This window comes from Lepidochelys olivacea, assembly GCF_965140295.1.
Source record: "Lepidochelys olivacea isolate rLepOli2 genome assembly, chromosome: 1".
Classification (NCBI taxonomy): Eukaryota; Metazoa; Chordata; order Testudines; family Cheloniidae; genus Lepidochelys; species Lepidochelys olivacea.
Window position 1 is genome coordinate 125127282 of NC_140411.1, and position 13647 is coordinate 125140928.

General features: G+C 43.5%; 1 protein-coding gene across 2 annotated transcripts in view; it reads right to left on the bottom strand.

Moving 5' to 3' along the window:
* SLC9A7 (solute carrier family 9 member A7) overlaps positions 1-13647 on the bottom strand; it is a 125555-nt gene that overhangs the window by 49954 nt on the left and 61954 nt on the right. For both annotated transcript variants that reach the window (XM_084652529.1, XM_084652528.1), the window contains exons 2-7: positions 13056-13255; positions 11783-11860; positions 10982-11058; positions 8864-8976; positions 7328-7433; positions 4837-4978 (exon numbers count right to left, since the gene is read on the bottom strand). In XM_084652529.1, coding sequence (XP_084508655.1) covers positions 4837-4978; positions 7328-7433; positions 8864-8976; positions 10982-11058; positions 11783-11860; positions 13056-13255 — 716 coding nt within the window. The remainder of the gene's footprint in view (positions 1-4836; positions 4979-7327; positions 7434-8863; positions 8977-10981; positions 11059-11782; positions 11861-13055; positions 13256-13647) is intronic.

The following is a 13647-nucleotide window of genomic DNA, read 5'->3' on the forward strand; positions in this document are numbered from 1 at the left end:
CCAGCAGGACAGTGGGGTGGGAGGAGGTATTGTTTCATGATCTCTGTGTGTATATAAAGTCTGCTGCAGTTTCCACGGTATGCATCCGATGAAGTGAGCTGTAGCTCACGAAAGCTCATGCTCAAATAAATTGGTTAGTCTCTAAGGTGCCACAAGTACTCCTTTTCTTTTTGCGAATACAGACTAACACGGCTGTTACTCTGAAACCTGAAAGATGGGAGATTGAATTCAACTTCCATTCTACCTTTAAAATAGCACCTGCTCTAGACCTCAAAATAGTTATGATAGAAAAAACTGGTTGCATTCTTTCATATTAATGTTTTAGGCAATTTCCAGTTTCTGTGCTGGCATCAAACACTGGTAGGCATTCAGGACACTTCATACAGTTGATTGTATCTAAAACGAATATGGGTCCTAAACATCTCTGAGCTTTAAGAGGCAGAATGAAACAAAAGAGCTACTAGCAGCAGCAAAAAGATCCTTAATTTGCTGACGGGTATGGGAGAGGCTGCTCTGGCTATGGCAGGATTCTTCTTTTCTCGTGTCCACAGAAGCCCCTCCTCACAGCTGGAAACCATTGGGTTGAGCCACTGTCAGGTGAGCAAATGTAGAACCAGGATGCAGCAAGTGTATGCAGCGTGCTCCCCCTCAGATTCCAGCTGACATCTATATGGGTTTGTCAGGGCCTTGTTAATACCCACTCTTCACCACCATTATACAATGGCAACATGCGTGCTGAGGAGCCATGGGCCAGTGGTTGAAAAGGAGGCTGAGGAGCACTAATGAGGAACGGCAATTCCTTCCTCTGGAGAGCCACAAGGTTTGGAGACCATGCTCCCTACCTCTCCCATTGCCTCACAAGAGAAGCAGTCATCCCTGCAAACTCTGCTGCTCTCATGTGGGCTTTACCAGAGAATTCCATGATCATGATGGGGCCATAAGTGATTAACCATGTACCACCACAGGTGGCCAAATGAATGAGAACACTGTATTTCAATTAAAATCCCTTTAGCATTAAGTAGTCCCATTACTTTTATCTCTCAAAGTTATTACATTGTTATTATTGAAAGGCAAGGATAGAGTCTGCAGCATAATCTGGCTGGAGTTAGAGTTAGATAAGACCAACCTCAGATGAAGAAGGCCATTCAATGATGGTGACATTACACCAAAGAATAAGATTGGTATTTTGGCTATTACCTTATTCTTCATATTATTCCCTTCTCTCACCAAAGCCCAAAATATTGTAGAGAGGGCACCGTACTGTGCTTGTATGCACAACAAGCAGGCAGACTCTGCACTTGCAAGGAAATATTATGTGCAATACCCATACAATATTTTTTTTAAAAAATCACGTAGTTGAGCGTGGCAATACTGACTAGCTATCAGTCCCTGGGTATCTTACCAAAAAACAAAAGCAAGTTATTTGCATAACTATTTGAAACAATCAAAACAATTTTAAAAATGGGTAATGTATGACTAAACTTCCCCTATTTATTTAATCGACCCTCAATGACAAAATGGTGCAGAGGCAGGCAAAGTGCTCAAAGCTGTGTCAGTACTGGGGAAAATCAGTCAGAAGCAGAAATTTATGAAGCTTGTGTGTGACTTAACCGTAACGTGTTACTGTTCTTTTATACAAAATTAAATCTTTATTTTCAGTATTATACTTGGATAAGATTAAATCTTTTGAAGTGAATCTCACTTGTAAAGGGAAGAGTTTAAAGTTTCATACCCTAACAGAAGATTCCAGTGCATGTATGTTAAAGCAAAGTCTCAAGCTTTTTCTTAATAGATGTTATCTTGTGAACAACCTCCCTTTCTATTCCCTGACTGGCCACTCTGCCTCCCATTCATCAGCAAATAATATCCCTGCGTCAGCAAGAGCAAATGCTAAAATGGATGGGTCATGTTACAACTATTTATGTATTTTAATACATACATTTGGTAGTTGAATATAAATTGAAGTAGCAGCAACATGTGACCAGCCAGCTCCCTATGGACCATTGGCAGACCACAGACCAGTTTGAGGAGCACTGTATTAAACACAGGGGCGGGCAAACTTTTTGGCCTGAGGGTTTCGGAAATTTTATGGAGGGCCGATTGGGGAGGCTGTACCTCCCCAAACAGCCAGGCATGGCCCGACACCCACCCCCTATCCCCACCCCCCCGACAGCCCTGCCGGGACTCCTGCCCCATCCAACCACCCTGTTCCCTGACGGACACCCCGGGACCTCTGCCCCATCCGTCCCTCCCCACTCCCTGTCCCCTGACCGACCCCGGAACCCCTGCCCCTGACTGCCCCCATTCAACCCCCTGTTCCCTGTCCTCTGACCGCCCCGACCCCTATTCACACCCCCACCCTCTATCCAACAGCCCTGCTCCCTGCCCCCTTACTGCCCTGCCTGGAGCACTGGTGGCTGGCGGCGTTACAGCCGCACCGCCCGGCTGGAGCCAGCCATGCACCGCGCAGCACAGAGCACCGGGTCAGGCCGGGCTCTGCAGCGGTGCTGCCCCAGGAGCTCGCAGCCCCGCTGCCCAGAGCATTGCACCGGCAGCACAGTGAGCTGAGGCTGTGGGGGAGGAGGAACAGCAGGGGAGGGGCCGGGGGCTAGCCTCTGGGGCCAGGAGCTCAGGGGCTGGGCAGGAAGGTCCCGTGGGCTGGATGTGGCCCGTAGTTTGCCCACCTCTGGTATTATCATGTTAATGGTCACTCCGACCTGAGAAGTCTAAAAATTCAGACTGTAAAAAGGTACCATAGCACCTTTTCTCTCTTAATGCCTTAAGCATTTTCATTATGCAGGACATGGGCAGGGTGGGGGCAGGGAGAGCAGTCAGATAGCCTGGGCAATGGGAACATGTAATGAGACACACACTGGGGGAAACGTTGTCCAAAATGAAATGTCGTGGATTTATGATTAAAAAAATATTTATCACCTTCCACTCCTTTGAGGTCAGTTTTCTGATGCACACATGCATCAAAGACAGACAGACTGTGTTTGAATAAAAGTACACCAGCATATCTAGAAGAAAAGGCTGTGAGTTTGATGAAGCATCATGATCTCTTACTCCAGTCAAGCTTTAGGCCCAATGCCTCAGTCCTGCAAGCAGATCCACAGAGACTGATCATTGTACCTGTGTACAGCACTCCACTGCAGATCCAATAGTAGAATTGGGACATAGGCTTGAAAAGAATGGAAAAAATTCACATGAAGTGTGTGATATTATATCAATACCGATAAAGATAGAATTGAGTTTTATTTGAACAACATCTGAGATGAGACTCCTGTAGAAAGATTAAACATAAGGCCCATAGCAAGAGCCCAATAGTGTCTGAAAGGGTTATTAATGGCTCAGTGGTTAAGGCATTGGAATAGTGAATATGAACCACCAAGTTGCCTTCCAAGTGTTAAAACTGCTTCTTTAAGGGTACATTTCCACTACAATTATAATCTATATGTAAGTCTCACTAGTGTAGCTATGTCACTTAGGGGTGTGTGATTTTTACCGATATTTTATACCAGTAAAATCCTTAGTATGGAAAGAGTTATACCAGTATGAAGGTGGTATAGAGGGGTGGCAGGCCTCTCAGGAGCTTCCCCTTGGCAGAGTGCATATGCAAGCCCTTTCTCTCCTTGTAGCCCTCCTTGGGCTAAGGCCCTTAATTAGTCCTGTAGTCTTTAAATGGCCTTGACCCTGGTACTGAGCTGTACCCCAAGGCGATTTCCCTGAAGGCAATGTCCACGTCCTCTCTAGGCCTTTCTGTCCCCAGCTCTCCTCCTGGGCTACTAAAAGGGTTCAGTTCCCCTTCTGAGGTGTATCAAAGTCCAGGTCACTTCCCCAGTGGCCAACAGGGGAGACCCAGGCCCACCCACTACTCTGGGTCCCAGCCCAGGGACCCTATAATAGCAGCCATCCACTCTGTCCCTTTATGTACACTGAGTTACTGCTATGATTTCCTGGGCCACTCCCCCGCAGGCCCAGCACATTCTTCACCCTTACCTCAGGGCCTTGTCCTGGTTGAATCCCAGCAGCCAGCCAGGAGCTCTTCCTTCCTCCCCCAGGTCTCTGCTAGCACTGCTCTGTCTGAGGTCCTGTAGCTTCATCAGCCAGCCAGGCACACCATCCATTCTCCTCCACCTCCAGCAAGGAACTGAACTCACTCTGGCCCTCCAGCTCCTTTTATACTAACCTGCTGAGCCCTGATTGGCTGCATCCCCAGAAGCCTCTCTAGGCCACATGGAGAACTCCACTCTACTACCTTTTTCTGGGGTGGGATGTGGTAAGACTACAGGGCCCTCCAGAGGGCCTCAAAGGGTCTGGTACACCCCCTCACAGGTGGTTATACAGCTATTCCCCTTGCTGTATGGGTGACTAAGGCCTGATCTACACTTAAAAATTTTGCTGGCAAAGCTATATAGGTTAGGAATATGAATAAAAAAAAAAATTACCCTCGAGATCCACACAGCTATGCTAGCAAAAGTCCCAATATAGATGCAGTTATATCAATAATAATGTCCTTTTGCAAAAACATAGCTTATTATGTTTGGGGAAACTGGTATAACCTACACGAGCAAGAGTTCTTTTGCCAGTATAAGCTGTGTCTCCACCTGTTTTGCTATTATAGCTACATCAGCAAACCTAGCAGAGACAAGGCCTAAGATGACATGATACTGAACACAATTTTAGAGTCTGTCAATGTAGACTATGGCAAGTTGTGTTCAGTAATGTGTTGACTAATAATGATTGAAACCTGCTGGAGTCCTCATCAGGATCAGGGCTTAATGTTTAATGCTAACACACCTGCACTTTGGAAGAGTTAAACACAAGAAAGGATATCAGAGCTGTCACAACCCCTGTCACTGCTCCCATCATGAAAGAGCCACTGAATATTCCAAGGAAAACTCCAACTGATTTGAAAAATGCTGCGGCATCAAACGCATGGGTGTTTTCACCTGTTGGCTGGTAGGCAACTATGGATCTAGGGAGGGGAAAAAAAGAAAAAAGAGTCAGATGACAATGGAGGAGTTAGTGATGGCAACAAAATCTTTTATGCCAGATCATTAAGCAAAGGAATATTATATTCTGCTAGATTCAGATTCTAAATGCCAATTCTGGTTGAGTCCCAGCAGCCAGCCAGGAGCTCCTTCTTGGGTGTGTAATCAGGAAGGCCAAGGCACGACTGGAGTTGCAGCTAGCAAGGGATATGAAGGGTAACAAGAAGGGCTACAGGGTATGTAATCAATAAGATGGTCAGGGAAGGTGTGGGACCCTTACCGAATGGGAGAGGCAACCTAGCGACAGGTGATGTGGAAAAAGCTGAAGTACTCAATGCTTTTTTTGCCTCAGTCTTCACAGACAAGGTCAGCTCCCAGACTGCTGCACTGGACAACACAGTATAAGGAGGAGGTGAGCAGCCCGCAGCGATGAAAGAGCTGGTTAAGGACTATTTAGAAAAGCTGGACATGCACAAGTCCATGGGTCCAGATCTAATGCATCCAAGGGTGCTGAGGAAGTTGGCTGATGTGATTGCAGAGCCATTGCCATTATCTTTGAAAATTCGTAGTGACTGAGGGAGGTCCCGGATGATTGGAAAAAGGCAAATATAGTGCCCATATTTTAAAAAAAGGGAAGAATGAGAACCTGGTGAACTAAAGACTGGTCAGCCTCACCTCAGCCCTGGAAAAATCATGGAGCAGGTCCTCAAGGAATCTATTTTGAAGCACTTGGAGGAGAGAAAGGTGATCAGGAACAGTCAACATGGATTCACCAAGGGCAAGTCATGCCTGACCAAACTGATTGCCTTCTATGATGAGATAACTGGCTCTGTGGATATGGGGAAAGCGGTGGATGCAATATATCTTGACTTTAGCAAAGCTTTTGATACGGTCTCCCACAGTATTCTTGCCAGCAAATTAAAGAAGTATGGATTATATGAATGGACTACAAGGTGGATAGAAAGCTGGCTAGATGTTGGGCTCAACGGGTAGTGACCAACGGCTCGATGTCTAGTTGGCAGCCGGTATCAAGCAGAGTGTCCCATGGGTCAGTCCTGGGGCTGGTTTTTTTCAACGTCTTTATTAATGTCCTGGATGATGGGATGAATTGTACCCCCAGCAATTTCACAGATGACACTAAGCTGGGGGGAGAGGTAGATATGCTGGAGGGTAGGGATAGGGTCCAGAGTGACCTAGACAAATTGGAGGATTGGACCAAAAGAAATCTGATGAGGTTCAACAAGGACAAGTGCAGAGTCCTGCACTTGAGAAGGAAGAATCCCATGCACCGCTACAGGCTGGGGACCAACTGGCTAAGCAGCAGTTCTGCAAAAAAGGACCAGGGGGTTACAGTGGACGAGAAGCTGGACATGAGTCAGCAGTGTGCCTTGTTGCCAAGAAGGTCAACGGCATATTGGGCTGTATTAGTAGGAGCATTGCCAGCAGATCGAGGGAAGTGATTATTCCCCTCTATTCAGCACTGGTGAGGCCACACCTGGAGTACTGTGTCCAGTTTTGGTTCCCCCACTGTAGAAGAGATGTGGACAAATTGGAGAGAGTCCAGCAGAGGGCAACGAAAATGATTAGGGGGCTGGGGCACATGACTTATGAGGAGAGGCTGAGGTAATTGAGCTTATTTAGTCTGCAGAAGAGAAGAGCGAGGGGGGATTTGATAGCCGCCTTCAACTACCTGAAGGGGGCTTTCAAAGAGAATGGAGCTTAGCTGTTCTCAGTGGTGGCAGATGACAGAACAAGAAGCAATGTTCTCAAGTTACAGTGTGGGAGGACTACGTTGGATATTAGGAAACTATTTCACTAGGAGGGTGGTGAAGCACTGGAATGGGTTGCCTAGGGAGGTGGTGGAATCTCCATCCTTAGAGGTTTTTAAGGCCCAGCTTCACAAAATCCTGGCTGGGATGATTTAGTTGGTATTGGTCCTGCTTTGAGCAGGGGTTTTGACTAGATGACCTCCTGAGGTCTCTTCCAACCCTAATAGTCTGTGAGTCTCTTCTGCCTGATTCATTACACATAGGGTGACCAGATATCCTGATTTTATAGGGACAGTTCCAATTTTGGGGGCTTTTTCTTATATAGGCACCTATTACCTCCCATGCCCATCCCGATTTTTTACACTTTCTATCTGATCACCCTAATTACACACCTGTGTAGCATAGACAAAAACGTTTATCAATTCAGTTCACAAGGCAGAATCCATTTAGAAAAAGAAATGTGGAGATTAAGATTTTAGAAAAATTATATGATTTCCAGCTACCACCTAAATCACAACAAGAAATAGAAAATTTCACATAGCGGAAGCCTGAATTGTTACTTACGAAGACAATACAATGGCAACAGCATCATTTAAAACACTCTCTCCAAACAGAAGGGCATAGAGATCGACATCAGCATGCAGTTCATTAAATATTGCCAGCACGGTAACTACAAAAATAATAAGAAGGAACATGTGCATTAGTTTATTGTGAGTGCTTGTGAGCTGGGAGGAGCAGACATTTTCCAATTTGCCTAAAGAAGCAGAAACCATAGACTGTGGAACAACTTCAAACCAAAACGGGAAAGACTTTAGTCATATTTAATTAAGAGTCATGCTGTACAGTTAAATTACCTGTTGGAGGAGGAATGACCATTTTAGGGCACACTTGTTCCAAAATAGGTCTGGCTCACTCACTGTCTCTCTCACACACAAGAAATTTCTCTAAGAAGTCCTCCAAACCATTGGACATAAATGGGCAAGAGTTCCACTCTGCCAGAATCCTACTATTTTTTAAACAATACGTCCAAGTTCCACAGTGAAATAGCCAGAAAAAAGTTGTGGACTGGTAACAAACAACAGAAGGCTTTTACAGCTTTTTCACACAAATCTTTAGTATTTCAGTTCTTTCAAAAACAAAACAAACAAACAAACAAACAAAAAAAACACCACGAAGAACAAAAAACAAAACCATTCGTAAGTACCTTGTCCAAAAAGTACACTCTATGTTATAAACATATTTGCAAACAGAAATTGAGAAGGACCAGACAAGACTAGTAATTATTCAAAGCAATCCTTTTGAACAATACCTTCGGTCTGATATTGAGGAAGGTGGTTCTGGAGACTCACCCCATGTGTATCTTATTTTCATGCATCATATGCCAGTTTCCATGTAAAAGGAAGCAGAAGTGAATCCAACTACCAGCAGTCCATCTTAACTGCTGGCTTCCACTTCCCATTTTCACAAAAACAGATATTGAATATGTAAAAAAAGTGTGTTTTAAAATATAGTTCCTGCTTTGTACTTCAGACAGACAGACACACACGCACGCACAACAGTTCTCCAGAGATGTTGGTTTCCAAAACTTAGACAACTTTAATGGGTCTGTAGCACTGAAATTTGAAGACACCATCTCAAAAAAGGTTAAACAGTTGGCTATAAACAAAAAAGTGTCCTTATACTTGAAATACTAAAATATATTAAAATAAAAAAAACCCTTAAATTTTCAAAAAAGATTGTGCCTATTTTATAAAAAGTAATACTATATTTCAAGCAGTGAATCTATAAAGGGATAGCCAGGCTCTCCAGAAAATGAAAAGATTACATTCATTCAACTGAATTAAAGTTTATATTCATGAAAGGAAAACTCTATTAAGGAAAACATATCAGTACATTTTGTTTCTAAACGTGTTGTCTAGCCAGATACTAGCACAGTCTTTGCCAGATACCAACTTTCCTGATGCCCAATATATACACATCATACAGTACATACACACAGTTACCATTGTAATGTAACTGAAAAGAAAAAAAAATTAGAATTATCAGCTATACATCCTCAAAAATATGTTATCAATGGAATAATTTAAGTAACTGCAGTACCTGGATCAGTAGCAGATATGACCGCTCCGAAGAGGAGACAGTCTGTATAGTAAAATTTATCAGAGAGTTGTCCCACCAACTTCATTAGTTTTACAACACCATACATGAGATTCCTGCAGTAAAAGAAGATAAAGCAGTGTTTATCAAAACAGGGAGGGTCTCCTTTGTGAGGCTCTGAAGAGTATAGGAAAGATAAAATCATCTCATCACTGCTCAGGTAGGCCTTGCCTCACTAAGTGTGTGTGTGGGGGGATTATCTACACTTGTAATGTTACAGCTTTGGCGTAGGTAGTGCCTACACTGATGGGAGGGGTTCTCCCATTGGCCTAAGTCAGTGGTTTTCAAACTTTTTTTTTCTGGCGACCGAGTTGAAGAAAATTGTTGATGCCCACAAACCACGGGAGCTGGGGCAGAGGGGTGTGGGAGGGGCTCAGGGCTGGGGCAGAGGGTTGGAGTGCTGGGGTGAGGGCTGCAGGGTGGGGCCAGGAATGAGGGGTTCAGGCTCTGGGGTGGGGCTGGGGATGAGGGGTTTGGAGTGCAGGAAGGGGCTCCAGGTTTGGGGAAGGTTCAGGGCCGGGGCAGGGGATTGGGGCACAGGCTTACCTCCAGCAGCTTCTGGTCAGCGGCGCAGAGGGGGTGCTAAGGCAGGCTTTCTGCCTGTTCTGGCACTGTGGACCACGCTGTGCCCCAGAAGCAGCCAGCAACAGGTCCAGCTCCCTGGCAGATGTGCACAAGCAGCTCTGTGTGGCTCTCGCCCACAGACACTGCCCTCCTACCCAGCTCCCATTGGCCGGGAAGCAGCCAACGGGAGTGCAGAGCCAGTGCTCAGGCAGCGCGCGGAGCCCCATGGCACCCCAGCCTGGAAGCCAGACCTGCTACTGGCTGCTTCCAGGGCATAGCGAGGTGTTGGAACAGGTAGGAACTAGCCTGCCTTAGCTGGGCAGCACCACCCACGGGACTTTTAACAGCCTGGTCGGCAGTGCTGACCAGAGCTGCTGTGACCAGTGCCTTACATTCCGCAACCCAGTTCTGGGTCGCAACCCACAGTTTGAAAACCACTGGCCTAGGTAGTACACATCCTTGAGTAGCAGTAACTAGGTCCATGGAAGAATTCTTCCATCGATCTAGCGCTGTCCACATGGGTACTCAGGTCAGCTTCACAACGCCTCTCAGGGGTATGGATTTTTCACACCCAACTGACTGACGTAATTAAACTGACTTAATTTTCTAGTGAAGCCCAGGCCCAGAGCTCAGTATCGAACAGTGAGAGTGGAACTCTAATCTCTCAACAGATGTTTCCTCATCATCTGAGTCCAGAGTGTGGTATTACCCAACACAGGTCATTTAGTACCTAGGAAGTCAGAAATATAGTCTGTCCTCATGATTAAAACAAGCAATCCAACAATTTCCCCCAATGAATTGTGTAGTACTTAAGGAAGGAACTTTGCACTGTAACAGCTATTAAATTATTTTTTCCTCTGCAGTGAAATTCCCTCAAGATAGCAAATGCAATAAAGCAGCTACTGAGTATATATACACACATTAAAGCTCTTATAAAAGTCCACATGCTGAAAAGATGCAACATTGTTAACAGAATAAGCATTCACAATCAAAACCATTTTGCTTGTGTGTCTTATTTTTAAGTAGGTGAAAGAGGATGCTTCTAAAAGCTGAGTCAAGACTCTTGGTTAGCAGTTGCCTCTATTATCTGGATGAATGCATCTTCATTAGAAATAGAGGCCAATTCATGTAGAATCAAGTATTTTGTAAAGTTTTGTTTTCATAACTGATTAATTGAACCAACAGAAACTTGGATCTCTAGGACTGTAGGGATGGAAAATAGCAGTGACCACCACGGAACTGAATTGTTTGGACAAACTTCGTGGTCTGTTTCCGGCAGCTCTGTAAGAAAGCAAAACCCTATTTGAAGTCAACCAAATTCCAGCTTCATTTTAGAGGCTGAATTTTGCCAAAAGGACACACTAATAAAACCCTAATTGAAAATTTACAGTCACTATTCTAATCACTAGAAATCTGAAGTTCAGGGAGCTATGGCATTTATTTCATTAACTTAAAACTAGCACATAAAAGTTGCACAATCTCACAAAGCTCACTCACCCGATAATAAAACAAGAGACTGCAGTTCCTAAAAAGGCATAAGCCAGAATAGACCCCAGATTCCTGAAAAAGTGCCTCTGTATGAGAAAAAAAATTATATTAAAGCTCAGCTATGTGAAAACTCAGACATCAACAAAATGTATAGCATAGCCCTACAGCAATATAACGAAACAGCCTTCCACTCTGGGAGGAAATAATATTTTCAATCTTACTATGTAAATCTTCTGTAATATTTAAACAAATTTAATACAAGTCCCCCCAAATCATGTTTAAAATCTTATGTGGGGCTTGTTGAGACACAGCTTTATAACCAGATGCTTGTGTGACTAATTTAACAGAGGGCCAAGACTTTAAAAGGAAAGTAACTGTAAGTGATGGCCCTAAGTCAAAGTGTAATCCTGAATTTCCATCCTCCAATATTCAGAGGTGTTCAGATCACAGTTTAGGTTTGGGCCCATCTCTCTAAAAGTAACTCACTGAATGCATAAAATGCAGAGGAAAACCAGACAATATATTGTTTATCTTGCTTATTCAATAGCAATGTTCAGGGGTAAATAATGTAAGACAACACATAACTAATACAGCAGTCTATATATTGGATGGTAAAATAATATACTTTCTCTTAAAACTAGCCAACTGTTTAGAAACAATGGACGAGACTGTCTAGCTTTGCAAGAGGCACCACAAAAGACACTTGTGCTCAGGACTGTGGCACTAATGGAGATTGTACTCTAGCTGTTAGTGATTCAGCATTAGGCTGAAAGTGTCATGGTTACATTCTCAGATAGTGCTTACACTTACCTTCTTCAAGCTGTACCCAGCATGGAAAATAATAGGAGGCAACAGAATGTTGAAGAAAACTTCTGGGTCAAATGTTACCTTTAAAAAAATGTAAAAGTCCATTTAAAACCAAAAAAAGAACAGAGTACACAGACAGCAGTTGCCAATAAAATCCTTACAATTTTACCTTTGGAAGTAGTAAATGTTAAACAATTTGCTAGGTATTTTCTTTACTATCCATGAAATAACATTATATACGTGCAAAGGCAAAGAAATGAAGATTTTAATAGAGACCACTGTATTTGGAGAACTTTGGTATGACAACATATTCAGGGTTCTTCTAGAGCTTAACAGTCCCAACTGGTAGTCCCCTCCTTAAATGAGCCAGAAACACAAATTTAGATTCAGAAGGTGCTGGATAAAGCCCCTTATCATGGTGTCAACCATGATGTTTGTGCAGATTTCTGGTTCTTATTTGTAGTGCCAACACCATTTACACTTAAAAAAACCCACATCTTTTGCATATAATTACCATATGAGTAAGTCACCCAAACCACAGGCATGTGCGTGCGCGCACACACACACACACACACACACACACACACACACACACACACAGATTTTCTTCAGTGGAAGTTGTAAGTGTCAAGACCCAATGAACACCAGGCCAAATTGTTCAAGACAGCAAAAGAATTTAAAACGGAAGATACACCAGCGATTGTAAAAAGTCAGTGATCAGTACTAGAAAACTGTTGTGTCTAACTTAGGGTTCATATATAGACTCCCAGTTTCAGGTATTTTACATTTGATGGAAGGGGGGAGAAATGAAACTAGTTTTTCCTTGAACATAACTGAACTAAAAAAAAATAGAGAAGAAAAATCAAAGATGCTAAGTGTAGAAAAGTCCCTGTACTATAGGACTGAGTTGGAACTCAGTAGCAATTAGTGTCTTGACGTGGATCCATAAATGTTAGCTAATTATACAGAAATGGCTTTGGTTATACTAAGCATACATTAATTCTTGAACTGTTATGAAAGGACATGTGAACACTAGGATACAAAGAACATACAATTTTGCCAATGAATGTTATGCAGAGGACACTTTTGAATGAGTTTAAATAATTTAATTCTATTACATCTGGAAATACAGTACTTAATATCATACCATACACTCAGTTTGGAGGAGAAGGGAAGTGTGGGTAAAAAGAGCAGCGTGAAACAGGAAATGTCACCTATGCAGCAGTCATTCACAAAATAGGTCAATAGTTATTCACAAAAACTCAACTATCCTTACCTTTCGCAACATGTCATTCTGTTCCACGTTGTGTATTTTTCCAGGGCTTATTTCTCCTTTAAGGGTGTACTCAAAAAACTTTCCACTGACATTGATCAACAGCGTTGTAAATGGTCTGTCCTCCTGCGAGCAGCTGAATGGCTTGTCATGGCCACTGCTGGAGGGAGAACCATATCTCAAGATCACCCCAACAATGAGTCCTGAAAGACAGAATGTTTTTAAGAGTCTGTAATTACATGAATTTGGCACAAGCTGAGAGTTTCTAGATTCAAGTATCACTCAGTGCACAATACGTGGAAGGGAACATACCATGTACATATTTGTAGTGACCGACTTACTGATGTTTCTAAATTAGGGATGCTCAAAGCAGGTCAGGATTAAAGATGGTACCATCCTCAGGGAACGGATGGCCAGGATCCCCTGGGGGACTAACTTGAAGGGCAAAGGAGTCCAGGAGAGCTGGCTGTATTTCAAGGAATCCCTGTTGAGGTTACAGGGACAAACCATCCCAATGAGTCAAAAGAATAGTAAATATGGCAGGCGACCAGCTTGGCTTAATGGTGAAATCCTCGCGGATCTTAAACATAAAAAA